The sequence below is a fragment of the Triturus cristatus genome, chromosome 5_1, assembly GCF_964204655.1.
Source record: "Triturus cristatus chromosome 5_1, aTriCri1.1, whole genome shotgun sequence".
Classification (NCBI taxonomy): Eukaryota; Metazoa; Chordata; class Amphibia; order Caudata; family Salamandridae; genus Triturus; species Triturus cristatus.
In genome coordinates this window covers 397,262,967-397,287,654 of record NC_140587.1, presented here as the reverse complement: position 1 = coordinate 397,287,654, position 24,688 = coordinate 397,262,967, and the positions used below count along the sequence as shown (strand labels likewise).

The window sequence follows — 24,688 nt, the reverse complement described above, 5'->3', positions numbered from 1 at the left end:
ACAAGTACCTTAATGTATGTGCTCGTCCAATGTAGTTGCTGGTAGAGTTATTCATTTTGTAAGATACAGTTGTACGTTTTGTTTGGGTTAAATGGTATTTGTGAGCAATTGGACATTGTTGAGGGGTTTGATACCCTACTAAAGCAACAGCCACAATCCTTGTCATGGTGAACCACAAAAAGTCACTGAATAAACCTGTGCTTTACCCTATGGTAGCTTGGCACAAAAGCCGTCAGTCTTAACTTCGAGGAAGCGTGTAAAGTGTTTATGCAGAACACCATCAGTAACACAAAACAATCCCACTATAATTTAGAGAAACAGAGTAATTTAAATAAAGTGTTGGACACCAAAACAACAAACAATCAATTAGTAAGACCGGAGATATGCAATTTTAAAGGTTTCGGTAAAAATAGTGCTTGAAAGCACAAAGCACCAACTGTGGTTATCTGGTCGCACTGGACCAGGACAAATTAACAAGTTCAAGCCTACTGCAATGGAGGCTGAGCCAGATACAGCCTGTTGAGAATTTTACCTTAGTTCCTTGTTGTTAGGCCTTGCGCCATGCAGTGGCGATTCCAGGTAGCAGGGCGGTCTTCTGTGTCTTCTATGTTCTGTGTTGGTAACAAGGAGGTGTTCCGAGACTGCATCAGGTTGCATTATTCTGCATAGGTTATGATGGGGACCACAGCTGGGCTGACAGAGCACCTTTCTCTCCACTTCCAAGGTTCCAGGACCAGGACGACACACTTGGGGTTAGGACTCATAGCAGGCAGAGTCAAGGTGCAGGGTTCAAGATGGTTGGAGTCTTTTCTGTTCCTGAGGCTCTGATTAGGAGGCCAGCCAACTAGCCCTTTGAGTCACTCTGGTGGTCCTCGATTCAAGGTGCTTCTTACTTGAGCAGCAGGGCAGAGCAGTCCTCCTTCTGAATCTTTCACAAGTCTAGAAGTGATATGAAGAGTGGGTCGAAGGGTCCAATATTTATACCTGGTGCCCACTTTGAAGTGGGGAAGCTTCTGGAGGTTTCCCCCCAAGAGGTGTCTGGAATTTCCTTCCACCCTGTTATGGTCCCAGTCTGTCTTGGGGCAAAATAGACTAGTGTCAAGCTATTTGTGTGTGAGCTGAGACAGTGCTTTTGAAGCGCAAGTGTGGTCGGTGGCAGCTGCCCCCCTATTAAGTCAAAGATAGCCCATCCAGCCAGCACCTAGTCGCTCTATTGTGATGCTGTCTGGGAGAAATACACAAAGGCCAACTGCCAACTACACCTAATCATGTGACCAAGGTACAGGCTGCAGGCACAAAATGGTTATGACAAGAAAATGTCAACTTTCTAAAAAGTGGATTTTAAATTACAATTAGTAAGACACCAAAACTGACTTTCCTGCCATCTCCCAATCAAACATTAGTATGTATTAAATGTAATAAGGTGCCTCAGTGTTATCCTAGCGGAGAAGTAGGCCTCACCGTAGTGAAAAACAAGTTTGTGACTTTTCCACTACCAGTACATGTAATAATGAAAAGTACATGTTCAACTTTTTTAATTACAATTAGAGCTCCCGGTTTTATGGTATTTATTTTTTTAGCATTTCCGTCTGTTTTTATTCATCTTTATTTTTTGCCCACTTTATATGTATTTATCCATATTTATTTTGCGTTTTGCATATAAATGAAGTTGTAAATCTGTACATTTCCATATTTATTTAACTGACAGACGTGCACTCATACTTTGATGTCTGTCTGTTTTAACTATCTCAGCTGCCAAATATTATATAACAAAACATCCACTGGTAAATATTAGCATTATACCACAAATGTATGTTGACACATGTCATTATTTAATGAAATTGCATCCTGTTTTTTGATTTCCCATGCTGTCCATCTGCTCAGCTGTTGGACTATAATTCATTAAAGACAGCACAAAGTCACCCCTAAGAAGCCCAATTTTCTGTATCTATCCACTTTTAAAAATAAATGCAAACAGAAAACACATTGTTTCTGTAAAAATCCGTAAAAACTGAAAACCGGGAGCACCCTTCCACATGGACTCTTTAGGGCCTGCCTTAGGGGTGACTGCCGTGTTTTAAAAAGAGAAGTCATATTGGCTATTTAAAACTGCTGGTAGGTTGCTATGGCAGGCTTGAGACATGTTTTACAGAGCCCCTTAAACGGGTTGCACAATAAGTGCTACAGGCCTACTAGTAATATTTAATTTACAGGCCCTGGGTATATGGTATGCCAGCTTACTAGAGACTTAGAAGTAAGTTAAATATGCCAATCAGGTGTTAGCCAATTTTACAATTTTATAGGGAGTGGGCACAAAAACTTTAGCACTGGTTAGCAGTGGTAAAGTCCAGAGAGTCTTAAGGCCAACAGAAACAAATTCAGAAAAATAGGATGGGGCAGGAAAAAGCTTTGGGGACGACCCTGCAGAGACGGCCAGGTCCAACAGTTTTGTTTGTAAAAGCCCTAATTTTCAAGTTCAGAACTACTATGTAACAGTATATCCACATGTTCCAATAGAATTATATTGAGAATAATTCATCTGAAATATTGTTTTTTCTTATTTTATTCTGAAAAATTACATTAATCCAAACAATTTTGTGCATAACCGGATTCAATGTTTTTTCTGCGTCTTTGTAAAAGATGAATAATTATTTCAATATGTGTAAAAATGAAAAGGCATTACTTATTGTAGTTTTAAAATATTATTTATTTTATATTTAGGAGGGCGAGACAGGATAGAAGAGTGCCTAATACATATTATGAAGATCCTTCTCATTCTCCTGAAAGGTATTGTATTTTATATAGTTTTGAAAAGTTACTGATGTGCTTTGCTGTTGAACATTATTTGAAAACTGTGAGAGATTGAAACTTCTGAGAGGCTTAAGGTTTTTGCAAATTTGTTTTGTATGTCTGATTCACCTTTCACAACCTACGCTGAAAATAGTGTCTGAAGATGAAACACAATGTTACTCAGCTGATGACAATGATAATTGTTATATTGCATTTGAACAAAAATAAATCATTCAGGATGTTTTGGAAGGATGGCAAAGGATTCCCCTCATTAAAGTGCCTTTAATTTATCCATGAAAAAAACAAAAGAGTGATTGGTGGATTGTTTGAATTAAGCTCAGCCAATGGTAATTCCTCTGGGTCCCAATACATTCCATTGTCTTTTGTGCCAATCGTGCCATCTCAGTCAGCAACCAGCCATTTGCAAATCATCATTGATCCTGTTCCAATAGGAACAGTCCAGTCCTATCTGCCTCATGAACACATGCAACCCCTGGACGGTTTTGACCTGTTTGGACCTGGTCAGTAGGATCTGACTTGAGTCCTATGGCATAAGGTGCACATGGTTGTTAAGTTTGCAATGTGAGGAGGAATTACAGTCAGTTCTGCAGCTGCTTACTGTCAGAGATTGGAAACCAAATACATTACTATTAATTGGTGCTTCAATCACACTTTACCTGTTTATAACATTCCATAATTTGACCCCAAAGTACCAACCATTACTATATTGCTTGAGCTATAACTCAAAGTAATAAAAACATTAAGTTACCATGTATAGCTCATTCTAATGTCTCCTACCTCCAACCAATATAATAATAGCCCATACTTAGTTGCCAGTCCCATGTTTTCTTAGTAATAAATAAACCTCACTAGTGAGATAAGTATTAAATGAAATCCAGGCATAATGTTTTACAGCAACGCATCTACATTCTATTGAGGGGTCTCACATTTCAGTTAGATCCGAAATGTTTGTCCCAAGCAAAAATAAAGGTGTTTCAAAAAATCTTAGATTTCCTTATAACTTTTAGGGAAGTTTATAGATCTGCACACATTTAGGCCTACTCTTTGTATATTAAGTTTACGTGTAATGTATTAAGGTTGGTGCAGCTTCATCAAGGGAGGTGCACAGTTAAATGGGGGCAAAACACGTTCATTTGTTAGTTACTTTTGTCAAATCCAAACAAAATTCAACAGACATCTACATTTTTTGTATTTTGTTGATATGTGAAGTTAAGTCCAGTGCATGGATCACAATGCAAATCTGACAAGGGTGGGGTCAGGAAAATGTTAATTTGCTAATAATTTTGGTGTCTTTGACAAATATTCATGACATTCTTCATACATTTACATGTTTAGCGTTCTGTTGGTATGTCAGATTTGGTTCCGTTACACTGTAGGTGGCAAAGTTAATGGGGAGCAAACAATTATCCTCCACTAATAACTTTGGCATTAGTTAATGAATCTGCATTAAAATTAGCAGGCTATTAGGAAGTCAAGCCTATAAAGTCTGCAGGTTAGCACTCAACTCTGCAGACTTTCTGGCAGCTTTAAAAACATTCTGATGTTTTCATTAGTAGAAGTTTACATATCCTTCCATCACAATAAAATGTGTGTGTTTCTCAGCATCGTATTTGCTGCTATGGGTCGCAGCTGCATTTTACTTCTGAGCTATGGTAGACTGAGTTAAAAATAAGATTCCAGGTACTTTTAGTTCTTTTGTATCTCAAATAGAGGAATAATAAACATATTGAACTGTGAGATTATGGACCAAGAAAACATTCTATAGTTTGGGTGTTTTCTGTCACATTCACCAGGGAAGAAAAATCTCAGTGTTAGCTGGGTAACATGCTGATCTTGCAATCTACAGTTGAGCTCTACTTAGAGAAGTCTGTACTTCTTCAGTATCTCCGCTATGAGAAGGCACCTGAATTCAAAGCTTGAAAAAGAATGAGTGAAATTCCTATGTGACTGATTGATATATAAAAAAGATGTAAAGTTTATGAAACCAAAACACAGGAAAACCAACAAGCCTTCCTCTATATATGCTTATAAACAAAAATGGTTCTGTCGGGTTCTCAAAAGTAATTTTCACTGCGCATTAAGAGTCGCATAACCCCAATATTCATAGGACATGAATGTCACACACGCCTAACTATATAAGAATCGTTATCTGGAATCATCACAATAACACAGTGTATGCATATCCACTTTGCATTTTATCTGAATTACTTCATTCAAATATATTCATCTTTTCAAGGATACAAATAGGCTGTTCAGCAGTAGGTCAAATATATACATATAGTGCTCATGTGACATATGTGCTTGGTGATAAAATTGGTGCAGTATATACAAGGTGGTTCAGGATTTATACAAGGGAAAGAACAAAAGTTTTGAGGCCAGACTTATAACCATGAGCCCTAGTGGCTATTAATGTTCCTTTTGGCATATAGGGCCTTGGTTGGTCTAAGCCTTGTTATATCGTCAACGTTTCAACCCACGGTGTGCTCCCTTCGGCAGTCACTATGGGTCTTCATCAGGACATGGTGCGGAGAGGGGAGGAAGTAATTATTCGGTAACAGCCTAGTCTTGACCAGAATCAGATTCTGGCTGTGTATGCCCCTTAGTGGCACCTGGTAGGAGATTCTGCAGGGTTTTTGGCTTTTAATTAGCTGTAGTCTCGGTTGTCGTGTAGGAATAGTCAGTACAGAAATCGCAATGGAAGTGATTCACTTCCATTGCGATAGCAGGATGGATGCCTGCTTTTTCTGTACTGACCTGCACCTTTATATGGAGAACAAAATATTTTTGAAGCAAAAGACTGTTTCTAATTCAAGTCGATTCAGGAAAATCCATGATGAACTTGGAATGTTGGTAAATAACAGTCAACATCCCAGTGACCATCTTTACCAGATGAGGATCAGAATTGAAACTTGACACCATATAATTGATTAAAGTAGTATCCTAAGATAGGTAGTCATTTCATCACTCTAGGTCTATGAAAGAAATGTACATATTTGCAATGTGGTCTCAAAATGGTTTTAATACAAGATATTATTGGCCCAAATGGCGAGGTACTATTTTGGTAAATTTATTTAGTAATGGAAATTAAGTAGACATAGAAAAAATGCTCTTTAAGGGAACCCAACTTTTTTTGATCTTTTGCTACTGCTACTCAATCAAAAGCAGCAGTTAATAAATAATTCCGGGGCCATTTGTATAGCTGGAGTTGTTTAATAACACTGCTGAATTGTATTTCAAAATATTAAGAATTAAAATACCCCTATGTTTCCCTGCTGGTTTGATGATTCACTAGTTGTGCCAATAATTTCCAAAGTTCTCTATTAGATTAGATGGAAATGCTTAGATGCCACACAATAAATGCCCTTTCTCACAATTTGTTAAAAGAGCATTCCCCACCAGCTAACAAAGATGAATTGGAGGTTGAAGCACAAACTGATAGATTTGACTTTTGAAATGCAGTAGATTTGAGTCATAAAGGCCTTTGTGCATGTAAATTGAACTTTCTTTTTTTTTAAACAGTTTTTATTTGTTTTTGAAAGAATCAGCCAAAACAACAGCAGGCGCATCTCATATGTTACAAAAGTAGAATTATAATCAGTAACCATTCTTTGTGGAAATGGAGAGCAAAATATAAAATCATTTTGTTTGACAATTCCCCCCCACAATCCTACCCTCTACAATAATCCTGCTCTATTCACTGAGCCCCCTTGGTAATACAAGAGTGCACTACACCACTTGTTGAGGCCTCTATGTGTTAAACTGTGTCTCAGACGGGTCCCCATCGATCAACTCTAAGCCATAGTAACTCAGCCATGGCTGCCATATCTTCCTGAATTTCCTGGGGCATCCCCTCGCTGTGTATACTGTTTTTTCGGCTCCCACATATAGATCCATGTTTGCCCGCCATTCGGTCATAGTGGGTAAAACTGTGTTGCCCCAGAATCTGGCATTCTCTCTTGTAAATTAGAAGTTTCATGCGCTAATTAAATTGTAGTGAGTGTGTGAAGCTGTTAGTGATTCACACATCGTGGTTTACACTTAAATAAAGAGTTTCACACAGAATTGCTTGTGCAAGTAAACATTCTCTGACTTGTTTGAGTGGTTGTTGGAGCGTGGGAAGTTCTAGAAAGTTTTATACATCAATTTCCCCTCCTGAAAAAGAGACAAGGTTTTATGTTTGTCAAGGTCAGGATTCAATCTGTTCCAGGATAGCAGTTTGAGGCGACTACCACAAAATGGGTTCGGGTGAATGGTTTCTCCTCAGATAAAAGATTTTTTCCTTGGAGAATACTTTGTATTAATAGTTTAAAAGTGCGGTTTTAACTCATGCAAGACATTTTCCATTGTTTAAATGTACTCTGTACACATTTTCTCATGGTTCATGCCCCCATATTTTACTAAATGGGCTCTCATCATTATTCTTTTACCAGGAGTACACTTAGGAATCTGTGACTTTCACAGCATCTCAGACATAGTGTTAAAAGTTGTATAAATTCCCCCCAAAAACTTAACATTTAGTAGAAATGTAGAAGTTAAACAGAGGAGTAGATTCACAAATTATTTTTTTGACCTGTTGAAAAGGATACTATTCAAGTCTGTCTTGACTAATATAATGGCATTTGTAAAGATTGTCTAATGATTCTTTTGTAAAATGCAATGTGTTTCTTGTTTTTCAATAAGTATTATTCATAGAGGTACAATTGCTCAATTGTGATTGTCTCTTCACTTCTGAATCAGTCCTATAGCACATGGCTGTATATTAAGCACTGATTCCTCATTAATGACTGAAATGAATGTATATAAGGCCTATCCTGCACTGACCATGTGATACTTTGTTGCAGGATTAAACATGAGTATTTAACTCTGATTCACAAATTGTGGCCATATCTTATAATAACTGCCAAACCGGACCACTGTTTGATTTTTAGTTTTGAAAGGGCCTTTTACCATTCTGTAATATTGAATGTGCCAGGGATTTCAACTGCTGGCGTATTCAGATACATGATTCCCTTCCATGGATTATTCATTTTCTGAGTGGGATTAGGATGTGGGCCATTCTTAGTGGGCTATACATATTGACTGCCTCTTCTCCCCCTGAGTTCCTGTGGAGGTATATATATATATATATATTCAATGAAAAAACCATAGGTTTCACACGTTATAGTTAGCTGGAAATTTTACTGATAAAAAAACCAATGAAATTCCCCCGTTATAGTTACTGTAGGCAACTATAACTCACGCGACCACAATCCTCTGCTGATGCTAATACTGTATTTAGACACTTATTTGCCCATGTCTTCTTCCATTAAATTTTAGCTATACATATATTACAAATATTTTTTTTTCATAAAGACACATATGTCATCAGCAGAGGATTGCGGTCGCGTGAGTTATAGTTGCCTACAGTAACTATAACGGGGGAATTTCATTGGTTTTTTTATCAGTAAAATTTCCAGCTAACTATAACATGTGTGAAACCTATGGTTTTTTCATTGAATTAGCAAGGTTTTTTAAATGCTAATTCCTAACTATAACGTGTGTGAAACCTATGGTTTTTTCAGTGAATTTGTACGTTTTTTTAAATGCTAAGTTACTTTACGCCATTCGTGGCGTGCACGCCCACTTAACGCAGTTCGTTCCGTGCGCGCACGGTGCGCTTCGCGCACCGTGCGCGCACAGTGAGCACGCGGTGCGCTTCGCGCACCGCGCGCCCACTTTACGCAGTTAGTGCCGTACACGCAAGGTGGGCACGCAGTGCGCTACGCGCACCGCGTGCCCTCGTTACGCACCGTGCGCACATGGAGGACATATTATGCGCTTCCTTGTGATAGGTAATCTGTTAAATTTAATTTGTAAGTGATGACAATAATATGGCATGCACAGAGAGTGTTTTTTTTTTTTTATTAAAATTTTTAGCGTAAGCGCACCGTAGCGTAATCGACGAAATTTTCAAAAAATAAAAATTTACCGTTTTTGGCCTTCGGGGATCTTTGAGGACTCAACTAACATGGCTATGTGCATGGGCGCTGTCTAAACAGCCCCTTTATATGTTTTTTGCCTTTGTTTACAGCCCCCCCCTCAGAGTGCGAGAGAGAAAATGGCGGCCGCCGCTTCCTGGTTTCGACCGATTCGAATGTTTACTTAGATGTAACAGCCAATCAGAATCGCGCTCGCGCGCGCCACCGTACGCGTACGGTAAGCTTACGGTAAGCGTACCGTAAGCTGGCTCAGATATATATATTGATTTAAAGGCTATTTTCTCAGAATCTACTGAACAGATTTACACCAAACCTACAAAAGGCACTTCCTTGACCTGAGGACTACCTCTCTGCCAAATTTCTAGTAATTCTGTTCAGCCGTTCGGGCTGTAGCCCTGTCTAAAGGTCCTATGGAAAAATGCATGGGAAAAACGCGTTTTGGGACCCCCTTTTATCTCAGCCCCCGCTTGACTAATCCCCCCGAGACTTTCAGGGTAGGAGCGGAGCGTAGCGCCCCACCTATTTTGAGAAATTCGCGAGGATTCGTCGACCGGCGCCAAAGTTATTCAAAATAGAATGTTGCGGATTTCCTATGGAAACAGGGTCCTAACTATAACTACCTACTGGCGACCGCCAGTAGGTAATATATATATATATATATATATATATATATATATATATATATATATATCCACTCCGCTTCTCCCTAGTGCACCTTCGCACGAACAGGGACACGGACACTTCAATAGGCTGATGCCAGAATAGTTATTTATTAATATGCTGTGAACAAATGGTGCTGCCTCAGACGCGTTTCGGACACTAGGCTGTGTCCTTGATCACTTAACCAACCGGAGGCTGAAACATATTTTAAAGGCACAGATATGGCGCTTACTGGTGACGTAGATCGGCATACTAATGAACATAGACAAAATACTTAATTTAAATTGTTCATCTCCCTGAAACCACATTTACAATAACAAAAAATACACTGTGTTGCAGAACTTGCCAAGCTGATCTATGATGCAGAGACATCTACATACAATGCCTTCATCTTGTTTGGCATATGTTTGTACGATCTTTTACATATAGCTAGTTTGCACATAGAGCTAATACATTCTGCTCTATCATCTAAACGTCTACTTGTATTCATTACAAATTTTTTTTTATCTTTTAAAATGAATAGACATATAAAATACAGGGCACAATGCAAATTCCATCCTGTATACATAATATGTTATAAATAGATGATAACATAACACATAAAAACCTAATTTAGTAAAGGTAAATACTTATGTGCAAAGAGCGCTTGTGTGCAAAAAATGCAAGTAATGTGCAAATTCAGCATTGAATATAATAAAACTGGTTCGAATACCTAATTGTGTGCAAAATATCGCTATACATTTGTGCAAAAACAGCTGTACTATAGTGCAAATAAAGAAATGCAAGATAAAATAAGATGTTATGACAGGTTAAAATGCCAAGTTATTTGCAAACCATTATTATACAAATGTGCAAATGCCGCTATGATGTACAGATAAGATAAACCAGGCACTCTATATAAGGATGACCAGTACCTATATTCATATAGTATGCCAAGCTAAACATATATTCAATGTCTACAAGTTGTTCCATTAGTTTTGTTAAATTGTGTAATGGCTTGAGGGTAGTTGTCATAGAGCCAGTACAACGCTTACCAAAGTGCAAATGTGCCTATAATGTTGAACAGTGCAATAGGGCTTACGTGCTCAAAAATATTTATTAAAAAAGTGGCTGACTCATGCTACATAATAAATGATATATGGTGGCCACACTTCTTATAGAAAATAAAATAAAAGGAGGAGGAGAAATTACTCTTAAGGATATTCATATATTCAGCCTCAATATTCTAAGGTGGTAAAATAAAAAATAATAATACGGATAAGTCCTTATACCATCTTACTCTTAGATAAGGGGCTGTCATAGAAAAACCCTCTACGTTCCTCATGGAGGTTAGAAATCAAACCATATCAAGATATGCAAGTAAAATGCAATTCCTCTATCCATATATTGTTTCATACTGGATAAAGTGCAAAAAATTGAAAAAAGAGAGAAAATACTGAAAAATACCAAAACAAAGCAAAAATACTACCTACAAAGTACAGCGTGGAAAATCCACAAATAGATCTCCCAGGGGCAAATGCTTCCATGACTATTATGAAGAAAATGCTACTCAAAGTAAAATCTATAGATGCCACATAGGATAAGATGTCTTAAATGGTGTCTCACACTTATAAAAAATTATAACAAGTTATATAGGTCTTCACCTATATTCAAACCCGCCGGGGACTTACTGTCAAGCTCCACTATATAGCGTGACTCTAACTGGCGCAGCGCTTTCTCCCTATTGCCACACTTCTTACATGGTGCCATGGCATCAATAACAAAATACTGTAAACAGTTCAAATTGTTACTGTGTACAGCTTTGAAATGCTGGGCCACTGGGTAGGTTTGGTCAGAGTTCACTATCGCCCTGAGATGTTGCAGGATCCGCACATGCACCTGTAGTTTTGTGCTGCCTACGTAGCAAAGATCACAACTGCATTTAAGAACATAGACAGCAAATTCCGTTCTACAGGTGTAGTGGGCCTTCAGAGCGATAGGTATGTCTGAGAAAGGTGTCAAGTAAGTGGCAGTATTGGTGCCAAACTTGCAAGCTCGACATGAGCTACACCTAAAAAATCCCTTGCGGGGTGATAGCCAGCTTGTTGTAATATTGGTTTCTGGACTGTTCTTCACTAGTTCATTACGCATAGAGTATGCACGCCTAAAGGTTACTGTCGGCGTGATGGGAACAACTTCTTTAAGAGTTAGATCAGTGAGGACAATTGGACATTCTTTCTTGATGATATTTTTAATGCGTTTAGCTTGCCTGCTGTTACCTGTGACTAGTCTAATTTCTGAATTTTCACCATCCTTCTTATCACTTAGGTAACCATCTTCTTGCTGAAAATTCCTATTGGGGTCTAGAAGGGCTGTGCGATTTGTAGCCTGCCTGGTGAATAGCCTCTGGCTTCCAATCTCTTCTTAGCCTCCAACTGGTGATATTGTCTGGCTTCTGGAGTGCTGCATGCTCTATGTATACGAATGAACTCGCCATATGGGATGCTGGCTATAGTGTGTGTGGGTGAAAATTCCCTGCGTGTAACACCATGTTTCCCAATGTAGGCTTTCTATACAGACAGGTTTCAATCCTACCATATGCTATTCGTACCTGAATGTCAAGAATATTTGGGACAGCACAATCAATATTGGCCGTAAAGTGCAGATTTAGCCCATTATCATTGATGTTATCGACAAATTGTTTAGCTTGTTCTTCTGTGCCTCGCCATACAATGAACACATAATCTATGTATCGCCAATATTTGACAATATGACTAGACCGTACAGTAGCATGTTGTACATGTAGGACATGCTCCTCCCACCAGCCAACGTGGAGCCCCGCATAGCTGGGGGAGAAGCATGCCCCCATAGCTACTCCTCTTAATTGTTGAAAAACCGCGTTGTCAAACATAAAAACATTGTTGTGGAGACACCAATGAATCATTCTAATCAATATTTGACTATGGCGGTACATTTCTATAGGTCTCTTACCCAAATATATAATTTATTTATTTATTTTTTTCAAAACTAATGGCCCACTCACTTCAGCCGCTATGTTGAAAGTTCCGGGGTGATTCGTCAAGCGGGGCCGAGAGAAAGGGGGGGTCCCAAAATGCTTTTTCTCCATGTTAATTTCCATAGGAAACTGTTGATGCTGCTACAGCCCGAACTGCTGAACAAAATTACACCAAATTTGGCAGAAATGTAGCTCTTGGTGCAGCCTGCCCTCTTTTTGTTAAATGGTGTAAATCTGTTCAGTAGTTCCTGAGAAATCTAAACATTCAAAAATCAGATAGGAGGGAGAAAGAAGGGCTTAGGTCCACTCAGCTTCCTTGTCTCAATATATCAAAAAATCAGTAGTAGAGTGGATCACTGGTCCTGGGAAACCAGGGTATTGCATGGTTAGTACTTTGTACTGTTTAAGAAACCCTCATTCACGTTTGGTTAAGGATCGGGATTAGCGGTATATCTTGATTCTCCGCTGGATTTGGTATTTAACGTGATCGCATAATCATTGGGTTAATCCAATGCTTCCTCCACCCGGAGGCTTTTGCCACTGGTAATCACAGTAGTGATCGTGAATAAAAAAAGTGAGGTGATTGTGGTGAAGAAAAAAGTTGTTTAAAAATCTCGTAAAGCCAGTAGATTTCTTTATTAGTACTGGATTCGGGATAGGCTAAAAAGAGTTTTTTAGTTGTGCACGTATCCGACTTATTATGGTCAAGTGCACTTTTTAAAATTGTGTCCAAAAAAGGTCGACATGTTTCAGCCCTCGTCAGCCCCTAGGGGTCAAGTGGGCTTTCTTCAGGACCTGGTGCAAAACAGAGTGACCTTAACTACAGGCACCCTTGTGGATGTGCAGGAATATTATTTCCTTCTTGGTTGCACATTCAATCTGGTCTCCTTCGTTACAGGCCACAACGGGTACTCTAGGGGAGTCGCTTCACGCTCTCTTTGGCGTCGGTCTGTGACCTGTGCTGACTCTGCCTCCTAGGACCCTCCTAAACATTGCCCAGACATACAAATTTGGCAGCGGAGGATATGTGAACCCTCCCTAACTCAAGCCTGCGATCTGATTGGCTGCCAGCAGTTCAAACCACGATGTGTTGGCAGCCATCTTGTGACTTGGTTGAACTGAGTCAGAAGAAAAAAAGGTCCAAAAGTGTTAAGAATTAACAAAAGGGGACAGGGTAGCAACACCCTGACCACCTAGGCCTGCTCAGGGGGTCCCACAGGGACCCCCAGGGCCAAAAAAAGCATTATTTTTAAAAATGTTCGGCAGGGTTCACGTTGGGTCAGCAAATCCGGGCGAATTTGTTTTTAAAAACTAAGCGCGGTCTCCTGCGCTTCGTTTAATTAGGCCCCCGGGTTGGCCAGGTCCCAGGGGCAATGATCAAAATACAGGTGGGGGGGCCCACGGGGCCCTCACAGCCATGGGGACCAGCATGCCCACACCCGAGACATTGCAGTTTGCAAACTCTGCTTCGCTTCATGGAAGCGAGAGCATTGAAAATGCTCTCGCTTCCATGAAGTGAAGCAGAATTGATTTTGGGCAGACGGAGCTGCATGTTTGCAGCTCCCTCTGCCCAAAATCAATGCCTACTCCCGCAGGAGGCGGGGAGCCGGCAGGGACCGTGGGGGCCTTGAGGCTCCCCCTGGTCCCCAAGGACGTGGCCATGCCTCGGGGGAAGGGGTCTGAGGAATTGAGCCCCCGGGGCTGAAAATGGCCCGGGTAGGGGGTTGGCGCAGGCCCCCCTATGCATTTATTTATTTTTAAAATGAAAGGATGTGGCCATGCCCTGTGTGATGGGGTCCCTGGGGCTATATTGGCCTCCGGACAGGAGCCGCGCGGCCCCCCTCCAACAATGGGAAAACTTGAGCTAACTATAACTTATGCCCCCACAATGCACTGCTTATGACCTCACATATTACATCACTCATGACATGGTCAGTGACATCACTCATGTTATGTTATGTTATGTAAATTTGTATCCAGGCGCAACAGCTACCCAAAAGGGTTTCCCGGTGCTTGGCGGAAACAACAAAAGAGGAGTAAAACTTACTGATTAAAAAGCCAAGTTTTAAGTGACTTACGAAAAAGTGTACCATTCAACTGTGTGCGAAGGGACATCGGAAGAGCATTCCACAGAACAGGGCCCAAATTGGAGAAAGAACAGGATACGGGATAGTCTGATCTTTGGCACCTCAAATTTTGCCTGAGTAGTAGTTCTAAGAGTACGTGAAGGCAAGTAGAGATGGATTAGATTTTGCACATACATGGGAGCCATGCCGTGCTTAATTCTGAACATATAGTTCAGGGCTTTAAACTTAATCCAATTTTCAACTCTTAACCAATGAAGGTCCCTCAAGGAAGCGGAAATAGAAGCTGTTCTAGGAGTTCAGCAAAGCAGTCTGGCCGTGGAGTTGTGTACTCTCTGAAGCTTTTGTATCACATCTTTATTAGCTCCAAGATAGAGGATGTTACCGTAGTCCAGTCTAGATGTAACAAGAGCCTGGACTACGGTTCTCTGAATAGGGCTAGGAAGCATCCACACGATCTTTCTCAGCCACTTCAGAATGGTGAAGCATATTGCAGCAACCTTCGTGGCTTGATGACGCATAGATAGTGAGTCATCAATAATAAAGCCAAGGTTGCGAACATGATGGGAAGGCTGCGGTGCTGCACCCATTTCTGTGGGCCAATGTTGTGGACCCCAGAGCTCTTTGTCTTTCCCCAGTACCAGGACCTCCGTTTTTTCACCATTCAGCTTGACAAAATTGGCATGCATCCAAGATGCCACTTTGCTCAGCCCAGCCCGAAGAGCAGAGGCTCTGAATTTTTTACCACAAAAAGTGAAAAAATAATCTGAGTGTCGTCAGCGTATGAAAATAACGACAACCCAGATTCTTCAACGATCGTTGCCAGGGGTCTAACATAAATGACATCTGAAACGACATCACTGATGACATCTCAAATGGCCCTGTGACCCCTCCTTAATTTTGATATATTGCTCTAGGGAGATGACGTCCCGGGGGCTGCGGGTACAGGTCCCTGCATTAATTTGATCTCTAGCCCCGGGGGAGGTTGTGGGCCCCGTACGGCTTACCATGTATTAATTTTACATTTAGCCCCGGGGAGGTGGCGGTCTCCAGGGCTGTGGGAGGGCTGCACGTGCCCCCACTTCGCTATTTTTGTATAATTTGCCCCAGGGAGGAGGAGGTTCCTGAGGCGGGTCCCCCCTCATACGTATTGTTAAGTGCTCCGGTAGGTGGCGGTCCCTGGCTCTGCAGGGGGGCGCATGGATTTGTTTACAAACATTAGCCGCGTGGGCACCCCTGCATACATAAATACTAATTCCCCGGGGTGATGACAGTTCCTGGGGATTTCATATGCTCTTTGAAAGGGGCCCGTGTGCCCCCTCCTATTTCACTGGCATGCCCTTGGGACCTGGCCCACCTGGGGGCTAATTAAAAACAAGCGCAGGAGACTGCCCTGTTTTTTATTTTTACCGCAAATTCATGAGTATCACGACTTTGCTGTATTTTTATTTTATTTTTAAATGCTTTTCTGGACTGTGTTTCTCTGGGACCCCAGGACCAACGTTATAGGGTCAGGGTATTCCTACCCAGCTCCCTTTTATTTTTTTTAAACATTTTTTATGGGACTCAGCTAAAGCCTAGTCCCAAGTCGGCTGCTAACACTACCTGGTTGTGCCAAATTTGGTGTAATTCTGTCCAGCAGTCCAGACTCCAAGCACGTCTAAAGATCCTTCGGGAATTAACATGGGAAAACTCACTTTATTTACACCCATTTTTTTCAACCCAGAACTTTCCATGCACAGCAAAACCTAACTTGACACTTTTTTGGGAAAATCTCGTGAACATTTGTCAATCAGCATCAAAGTTAAAGGCACGTCGAAAAATGCTTTTCCTATGGAAATATGGTCCTAACAAGAACACCTGCTGCCAGTAGGTAATATATATATGTAGGTATGTGTACACAAATATATTTATGTATATATATATTTATCTATATAGTACTGTTATAAACTTAGCTTAAAATGAGCTAAGTATGCTGCTGTGTAAGTGGATAAAATAATAATACCAATTCAAACATATGTTGGTGGCAAAGGTAGGCAGAAGCATCAGCAGTGAACACGTAGTGGGTAAGGACCTTTAAGTTCACCCTGTAGCCCAGGTTTTGGCTGAGTCGCCCAGGTAAGGGTTCGAGTCCTGGTGACTCCACTGATTGCAAAAGCAGGTTTTCAGTCCTCGAGAGTAGTGGGTGTAGTGATCGCTCTTTAAAGGTGAGCCAGCATATCAGGGGTGAAGCTGAACACTTTGTTATCTGATAGAGACATCTAGCCGCAGATTCCTCTCCTTTGAATTCTCCCCAGGCACCAGACTGGATCTGGAAAAAAATTCAACAGTCCCTATGTGTGTAGGTATAGGGCTTTGTGCGACTCTCTAGTGATGTTGACCAGCGGATATGACGTTGACTGAGTCCATATATGCCCCTTTCCGATGCGCTGACGTCAGTTTCTTCTTTTCTGTGCTTTCAGCGTAGGTCCGGTAGCAGTTCCTCAGGCCGTTTTTTGGCCTACTTCAGCTTTTTTGTCGAACTGACCAGTGTGCCTTTACATTTCTCTCATGTCCTTGGGGATCAAGCCTTGTGGGTTCATATGTTGGCCACAGACCCTCACTCTATTTCTGCCTGGGGGACCACCATGACTCAGAGGAGTTCAACTCCTGTTCGCCAACTTCACGCTAAGGCTCTGCTGGAACGTCGTATGAAGCTACTAGCGGCACCGAAGTCAGACCTCCGAAACTACCGTTGACCTTGGTCCCCTTCATGCTCCACAGACCACCCACAGGTGCGCTCCAGGAGCCGTTTCCGTGGCTGTCAATCTCCATCGATGTCCTGAGGTAAGGCAGGACGTAGGTGGTCAAAGTTGTGGAATCCCCCACCCTTACAGCATAAAGCCTCTGTCTCCCACACCTCCTCCCAATCTACAGTTGAGAAGTTGGTACACGAGTCCACCCAATGCCTCCCTTCCTTCCCTGGAGCCGGGGCGACTCTGACACAGATGCAAGAATACAATAATTCTCTTCATGCTATGTTTGGGTCTTTGCCGTCACCTGGAGCGCCTTTGGGCCCCAAGGAGGTGCGAGGAGCTGTAACTGTGTCCACGCCGGCGAGTTCTCCCTCGGCCTCAGTTCGGCATTCTGATTCCATAGTCAAATTTGTATTGATGCTGGGGCACAGCCCTTCGAGGTTCCTACCTTCGGTGGCTGGGTCTGATCAGTTGGCTCAGACGACGACTCAGATTGACACCACTCCACTTCCCCTTTCCTACGCCGAGATATCTCTGATTCAGCACCGGGGGGCGTCTGAGGCAGTGCCGCCTGTTTCAGAAACCTTCCGCCCGCTCTCTGTGGAGGCCCCTCCTGTTTTTCCTTCTCAGGTACACGATTTTGGAGGGCGATGAAGAGGTTTTGGAGTTTCTATACACCATGTCTTACACTGCCGGGCCTCCTATGATGGATAGCTGTCTGACTGAGCAGGGTGAAGCTAGTGACTTGGAGGTTTCCGCAGCCTCAGACCTCCTTTCCCCTCCTGGCCTTGCTACAGAGGTGAGCTGACATGCTGAGGCAGTTTTCTGTGCTTTTGGATTTGACACATCCTTCTGTGGAAGTGACTACTTATCCTTTACTTGATGTCCTCCATCACAGCCAAACAGGGGTAGAGCCGGTGCTTCCCTAAAGTGATGCCCTATATGACATTTTCTTGGGGGCTTGGGCTAAACCTGATATGGGGGCCCCTGTGGATTGCTCTATTTCTCACAGACATCATTGTGCCCCCAGTGATCCGGGCCTGTCTCCTCCGACATCCTACTCATCACAGTTTTGTGGTACAGGCCACTTTGGCCTCTCATGATCGCAACTCTCTTCCTAATGTCCCTCCAGACAGAGACTCCAGAAGGCTAGACACTTGTGGCAGGCATATTTTCTCCTCCACCACTTCTGCAGTGTGGTCCCTTAATACTTCTTGTCTTCTTGGATGCTTTTCCCATACCTATGGAATTCATTGGCATGCCTGATGCCTTCACATCCTGATGAGAACTGGAATGATCTTGTCCAGTTAATATGGGATGGGCACCAAGCAGCTAAATTGATCATCCGATGTAGTTTAAATGCAACTGACACTGTAGGCCGGGCCATGGCCTCTTCAGTGACACTATGTTATCTTGCCTGGCTGCGCATCTCTGGGTTTTCAGAGGCTGTTCAGGCTACCTTGATTGACATTCCCTTTGATGGCACCCGTCTATTCAGTGCCCATGCTGACTCTGCATTACAGTAGTTTTGGGAAAGTTGGGCCAGAGAAAACTCTTAAATCTGTACGTCGGTTTTACCCAGCAGACTTGTTTTCCTAGCTCCCATTTGACTTAGTACAGGGGACGTTCTTCTTTCCTTTCCATTTGAGCTATTGGCAGTCTTCTGGCTGCCATTTTATTTTAAGCATTCCACCTTCTGGTGGCACCCGGTGATGTATTCCTGCCTTCAGCAGTGCTGTGTTATTCTTTCTTCCAACCATCAAAGATGGATTATAGCTCCTGTTCTTAGAGCGTTTTTTTGTTTTGTGGGCCTAGTAGGTTTCCATCCTTAATGGTATAGGGGGTTTCTTCTTTCCAAACTTCATGCAAGTAGTCATTATTTATGGTATTTCTTTTTTTATCTTATTTGAACCAAAAGAAACGTAAAACACCACATTAGCGTCATTGTTACACATCAAAATGTTTTCAAAATTGGCTTGAGCATCAGATAAGTACCCGCCCTTTGTCTACTCACCTACAATATTTAAAATGGGGGGTATAGAGTCAGTGTAGGGGCCAGGATCCAATTTGAGAGGAAAGACACACAATCTTCATTGATATTCATTCCACTTGCCTCAAATTTTCTCCTATTTTTTCTTACGGCAATCCCTATTCTTGTAAACTGCTTTTTCAGCTATCATACTCAAGTCCATATCATTTTTTCAATCCCTCAGACGTGGCGGCATTTCAGCCCCCAACAACGGGCAATGTTGCATTTGGATATTGCCAGGCCCAGAGTCATCCAGGTCTGTTCCATTTGGTTAAGGCCTGAATCTTCCCAGACGTTGAGCAAGCACCATTTAGCAGTAAGAGGCACAGATGCACCACACAAAGTGTTCATACAATTTACAACTGCTTCCCAATAACGTTCCGGATGTTCCCAGATAATATGGAAAACTGTACCTTTCTGATCACATTTTCTGTGACAGTAGTCCGCTGTTGCTGTATCTGTTTTCATTAATTTGGTACAGGTGAAATAGACTCTATGCAATATATTAAGCTGCACCAGACGTAATCCGGGCTTATTGCTATTTCTCTCTGAGAGACTAGGGCCTCAGGCATTCATCATCTTCTATATCAGCCAAATCTAAATCCCACTTCTCGCGCAGATGCACTAGGGTACCAGGGATGTTATTGATGAGTTTGCGATACGTGATGGAGGTCGCCTTGCTTATCATGTGGTCATCGAGTAGCCGATCCTCTAAAGGGGAGGATCCAGGCAGTCCTTCGCCTCTAGGCAGTGTTGTTTGGAGAGCGTGTCTGACTTGTAAATAGTTGTGCATCTCAGTTGGAGCTAAACTGTAGTCTCTCTGTAAAACAGTAAAGGAAATGACTACTTCCCATACCCAGAGATCTCCTTTCCTGGACAGCCCACTCAGATAACATTTGTCAAATCCTGGAAGCACACCCAGGTGCACAATACTGCTGAATCGCATGGGGCCGTGGGTCATGTCCTCCAGTGCCTTCTGAGTCGTGTGCCAAAGACTAACCATGACAGCAGTGTGGCCCCGTAGTGAAGGACGTGAGGGAGCAGAATGAAAAGCATGCAAATTACCCCAAGGGTGCATAGTTAGGTGATCCATACAAAGCGATGGCTGATCTTCTGGTAAGTGTACTCATTGGTTGATAGTGGCGAGCTGCCCAGTAATACTTCTGTATATCGGGTAATGCTATTGCACCATCATACCACCTCCTTGTGAGTTTGCAAAGAGCAATTTGTGCTGACCCCCATTCCATAGTAATGTGTGCACTGTGACAGGGTATGGAGTAATATGGAGGGCATATAAAAAAACGGGGCAGTGCCATCATCTTGAAAAGCTCTACCCTACCTAGTGGGGACAGGTGCTGGGATCTCCAGTGATAAAGGTCTTCCTTAAACATATCAAGGGGAGGTAGTAGATTTTTCTAGTAAAAGAGCTCTGGGTCAGTAGTGGCACAGATTCCTAGATATGTGAAGCCCTCCGTAGTCAACTTGACCTCATGGTCCCAAGGTAACCAGGTTAGTTGGCCATGCAGTGCATATATCAATGATTACGCCCAATTGAATCGTGAATCCAGAATAGCAGCCAAATATGCTAAGTATATGCATTGTCCTGTTCAAGGAGAATTTAGGATCTGCCACATACAACAGGAAGTAGTCAGCATAAAGAGAGACTCTTTCCTCCCATTGATCCAACCAGCGTAGTGTCCCCCAAGCAGGGGATCCATTTGGATCCAAGCAGCCAAGGGTTCCAACATTAGGGCGAAAAGGAGGGGGAGAGTGGGCACCCCTGCGGGGTGCCACGCTTCAGGGGAAAGACTTGGGAGGTTCCTCTATTGGCCACCACTTGGGCCAGTGGTTTAGTGTACAAAAAGTCAGATCCAGCCTATAAATCTAGGACCAAAGCCCATTTTCACCAGCATCTCAAAGAGATAAGGCCATTCGACTGTATCAAAGTCCATGCGGGCATCAAAAGAGAGGACAACAGAATCTTCTTGAATATATCTTGCCCATGCAGTCTCCTCAAATTGAGCGCAGTCTGCGTCCCGGCATAAATCAGGATTGATTGGATAGGCTAGCTTATTAATGACTTGTATTAATTGTAGAGCCAGGAATTTACCCAATATTTTAACTTCAGCATGAGGACTGAGATTGACCTGTATGAGGCACAGTCATTTGGTGGTTTGCCCTCCTTGTGTATGATGACAATGGTAGCCAATTGCTGGTCTCGAGGGAGGGTCCCCCGTTCTCTGCTTTCTTTAAACATCCGTAGTATGTGCGGGGCAAGTTTCAGAGCAGTGAGTTTGTCAAGTGCGATGGGCACCCCATTTGGGCCCAGCACCTTACCTGTATTTAGATCTTCAATCGAGTGAACTGTCTCTTCTTACGTAAGGCCGCCCTCAAGGAGGGCATTATCATTTGTGAAGGAAGAAAGCGCTTAGTCTGTTAAGAACTCACAGAATTCTTCCGCTGTTGTGGCACAAGATGGGAAGTACAGTTGAGAATAGTAAGAGGCAAAGCTTCGGCGATAGCCAATTTTTCGGTGAGCCATTCACCTTCCCCAGAGCAGATCTTTAATACCCATCGGCTCACCCTCTCCTTCTTATCCAACCAGGCAAGGAGTTTACCAGCCCTGTCCCCCGCCTCCTAGATGTGTGCAAAGTTGCCCTATGCTTGGTCCTGGCCTCCTCCATCACCATATCCCTATATTTTCACTGCGCTAGTTTGTGTCTGGTGTCAGTTTGATTTTAGTGGGCCAACTGTGTTTACAACTGCAAGATGTCGCCTTCTATAGCTTCCAGTCCGGCCCTTTTATCTCTCTAATGACCTACAATTAAATAGCAACTCCCATACCAATGGTCTTGCCACACACATAATAGATTTCAGGAAATACTGGATCTGTTCCTTCTTTTAGTCCCCATCCACTAATTAATAAGAAGTTATGTTCACATTCACTGGAACCAATAAACCCATTGTTATATTCAGTCTTTAACCTATGGAGACAGATTTTCCCTTTCTTTTCAAAGTCCAAGGACCTAGCAGCATGAGTCTTGCCATTTGCATAATGCTCTTCTTCTTCAGCCCATTTAGGTATCTGAGGCTTAGGTTCAGAAGCTCTTCTTTGGAAATCCTGTCTCCTTTTCTTAACTAAATTCAAAAAAAAATTCTCTTCTTCATGTAATTTACTAGTTAAATTGTGCTTATGTGCTTCAGCTATATCTATTGCTTTCATGGTTCGAACATTTTCACCCATAAATTGTGAGTCTCTCGTACTAAGGACAGGGTTCATGCTCGTTCGCATAGGAACCTCAGAAAAAATCACATCTACATTAGAATCATAATATTGCAATTTCCCTGTTCTATAAAATAAGCTTGCTAAAACACTACATAAAATACTATACGTCAATGGTAAATGATGATATGTTACTCCTTCTGCTACAGATGCGGGTAATTTCATACATACGTAACAATCTCTGACCTCCATGGTCTCTACATATTGTACTAATAGGTTTTGTTTTTACAAACCTATTAGTACAATATGTAGAGACCATGGAGGTCTGTATCATTCTTATTCACAGTGTGATGTAAATCTAACTCATTTGGTGCTTCTAATTCTACCCTATTTCCTTTGATGGTAGCTACCTTTTTATATGTATTAGTGCTATTCTGTACATCGAATAGGGAATGGCCATTGTTAGTACCAACCATATCATAAGTACTAGAAAATATGCTACATATACATATCCGACAACATTTCTTTACACAATTAGGTTTTCCAGCATTTCTATTGTCAACCATTTTCAAATGGGATAAGAAGATTTTTCTTCTTTACTTTAGTAATTTTTAACTTTGTGACAGGATATAAAGGGGAAAATTATTTTCAAGTTGGTATCACTTCTTCATCAATTTGTTCCGCAATTGAGCTTTTATCGTCTTCTCCAGTTATTTCCAAATTCTCGAAATCTTCAAGAATAACGTACATCCATTCAGGACCTTTGAATTTATTATTTTCAATCTTGGGCTTCTTTGTTTTGGTGTTTTAGTTGATAGTGCAGATCGACTGGATACTTCGTCTACTTTCTCTGGTTCTTCTGTTATGGTTTTAAAATGGTATTTCAATCTCTTGATAACACCAGGCCACTTATCACCTTTTCTGATTCTTTTGGCTTGCACTGCCACTTTCTTCAAGTGTTCTTTTGTTTTCATTGGTTTGTGGTACAACTTGGTTATTTTCGTCTTCAGTATTTTTCTCTATCTGGCCTTGTCCAGGGTTTATTTTCTTAGTATCATCTGCCTGGATGCGTTCTTCTTCCCTAATCTGACCCTGTTCATCTTTTATTCCAATTTGGTGTTCTTCTTCTTCTCCCTGAACTCGTTTTTCTTTTCCTGTCTGGTCCTGATCAGGTCTTACTGCACTTTGGCTTTCTGCTGCCTGAACGCGTTCCTCTTAGCCTATCTGTCCCTCCTCAGACTCAGGAGCTGTGGTTTCAGTTTCTTCTGTCTGAGTAGATTGTTCTCTCCTTAACTGGTCCTGCTCAGGTTCCCTAACTGTTGTAATTTCACTTTTCTGAGCGTGTTCTTCTGTACCTATCTGGTCCTCATTCTTTTCCTGACTAGCTAATCTAGTTTGGCTTCTGGTTCTTACAATCTCTTCTGGTATATCTACTATTGGGATCCAATCATCCTGACTTGTGCTTGGTTGTTCTTGGTCAGCTACTTCAGGATCTATTAATTGGGATCCTTCAGCTGTGCAACCTTCAGCCCCTCAACTGCTTCAGTCAGTTGAGGTTCTTCCTTGTCAGGTGCTGGTACTCTTTTAGTATGGCTTGCATGAATCCAATTAGGCAAACCTGCACATTTTACTGCTGTTGTTGTTACCAATATAACCTGATGTGGTGTGTCCCACCTTGGTGCTAGGCACGATTTTCGAGTGTGATTCTTCACTACAACCCAGTCACCGGGATTCAGATCTTGCGCTTCGTTCGGCTGCCTGGGGACTGCGTCTTCTCCGACCTGGTGAGATATGGAACGCACTTGGTCAGCCAACTCTTTGCAATACTCTAGTACCAAATCATCAGTTATATTCAACATCTTGTGTCCTGGTATACATGCCTGCCTCATTGTTCTTCCCATGATTATTTCATGGGGACTCAATCCGGTATTCTTGTCTGGAATAATTCTAAGTCCCATCAGAACAAGAGGTAAAGCATCAGGCCAGTCCAGTGGAGTGAAAGCACACACCTTTCCCAGCCTTGACTTAATTGTGCCATTCAATTGTTCTACCATGCATCTGGGCGGTATGCACAGTGCAGTTTTTGTTCAATTTTAAATGCTTTACAAATTAGTCGAATTATTATTTCATTATTAAAATGCGACCCTCGGTCTGATTCAATAGGTACTGGAAA

General features: G+C 41.9%; 1 protein-coding gene across 2 annotated transcripts in view; it reads left to right on the top strand.

Annotated features, from left to right (window-relative positions):
- Positions 1-24,688, top strand: part of RIMS2 (regulating synaptic membrane exocytosis 2) — a 1,922,267-nt gene that overhangs the window by 1,405,803 nt on the left and 491,776 nt on the right. For both annotated transcript variants that reach the window (XM_085605119.1, XM_085605120.1), the window contains one exon: positions 2,722-2,787. In XM_085605119.1, coding sequence (XP_085461245.1) covers positions 2,722-2,787 — 66 coding nt within the window. The remainder of the gene's footprint in view (positions 1-2,721; positions 2,788-24,688) is intronic.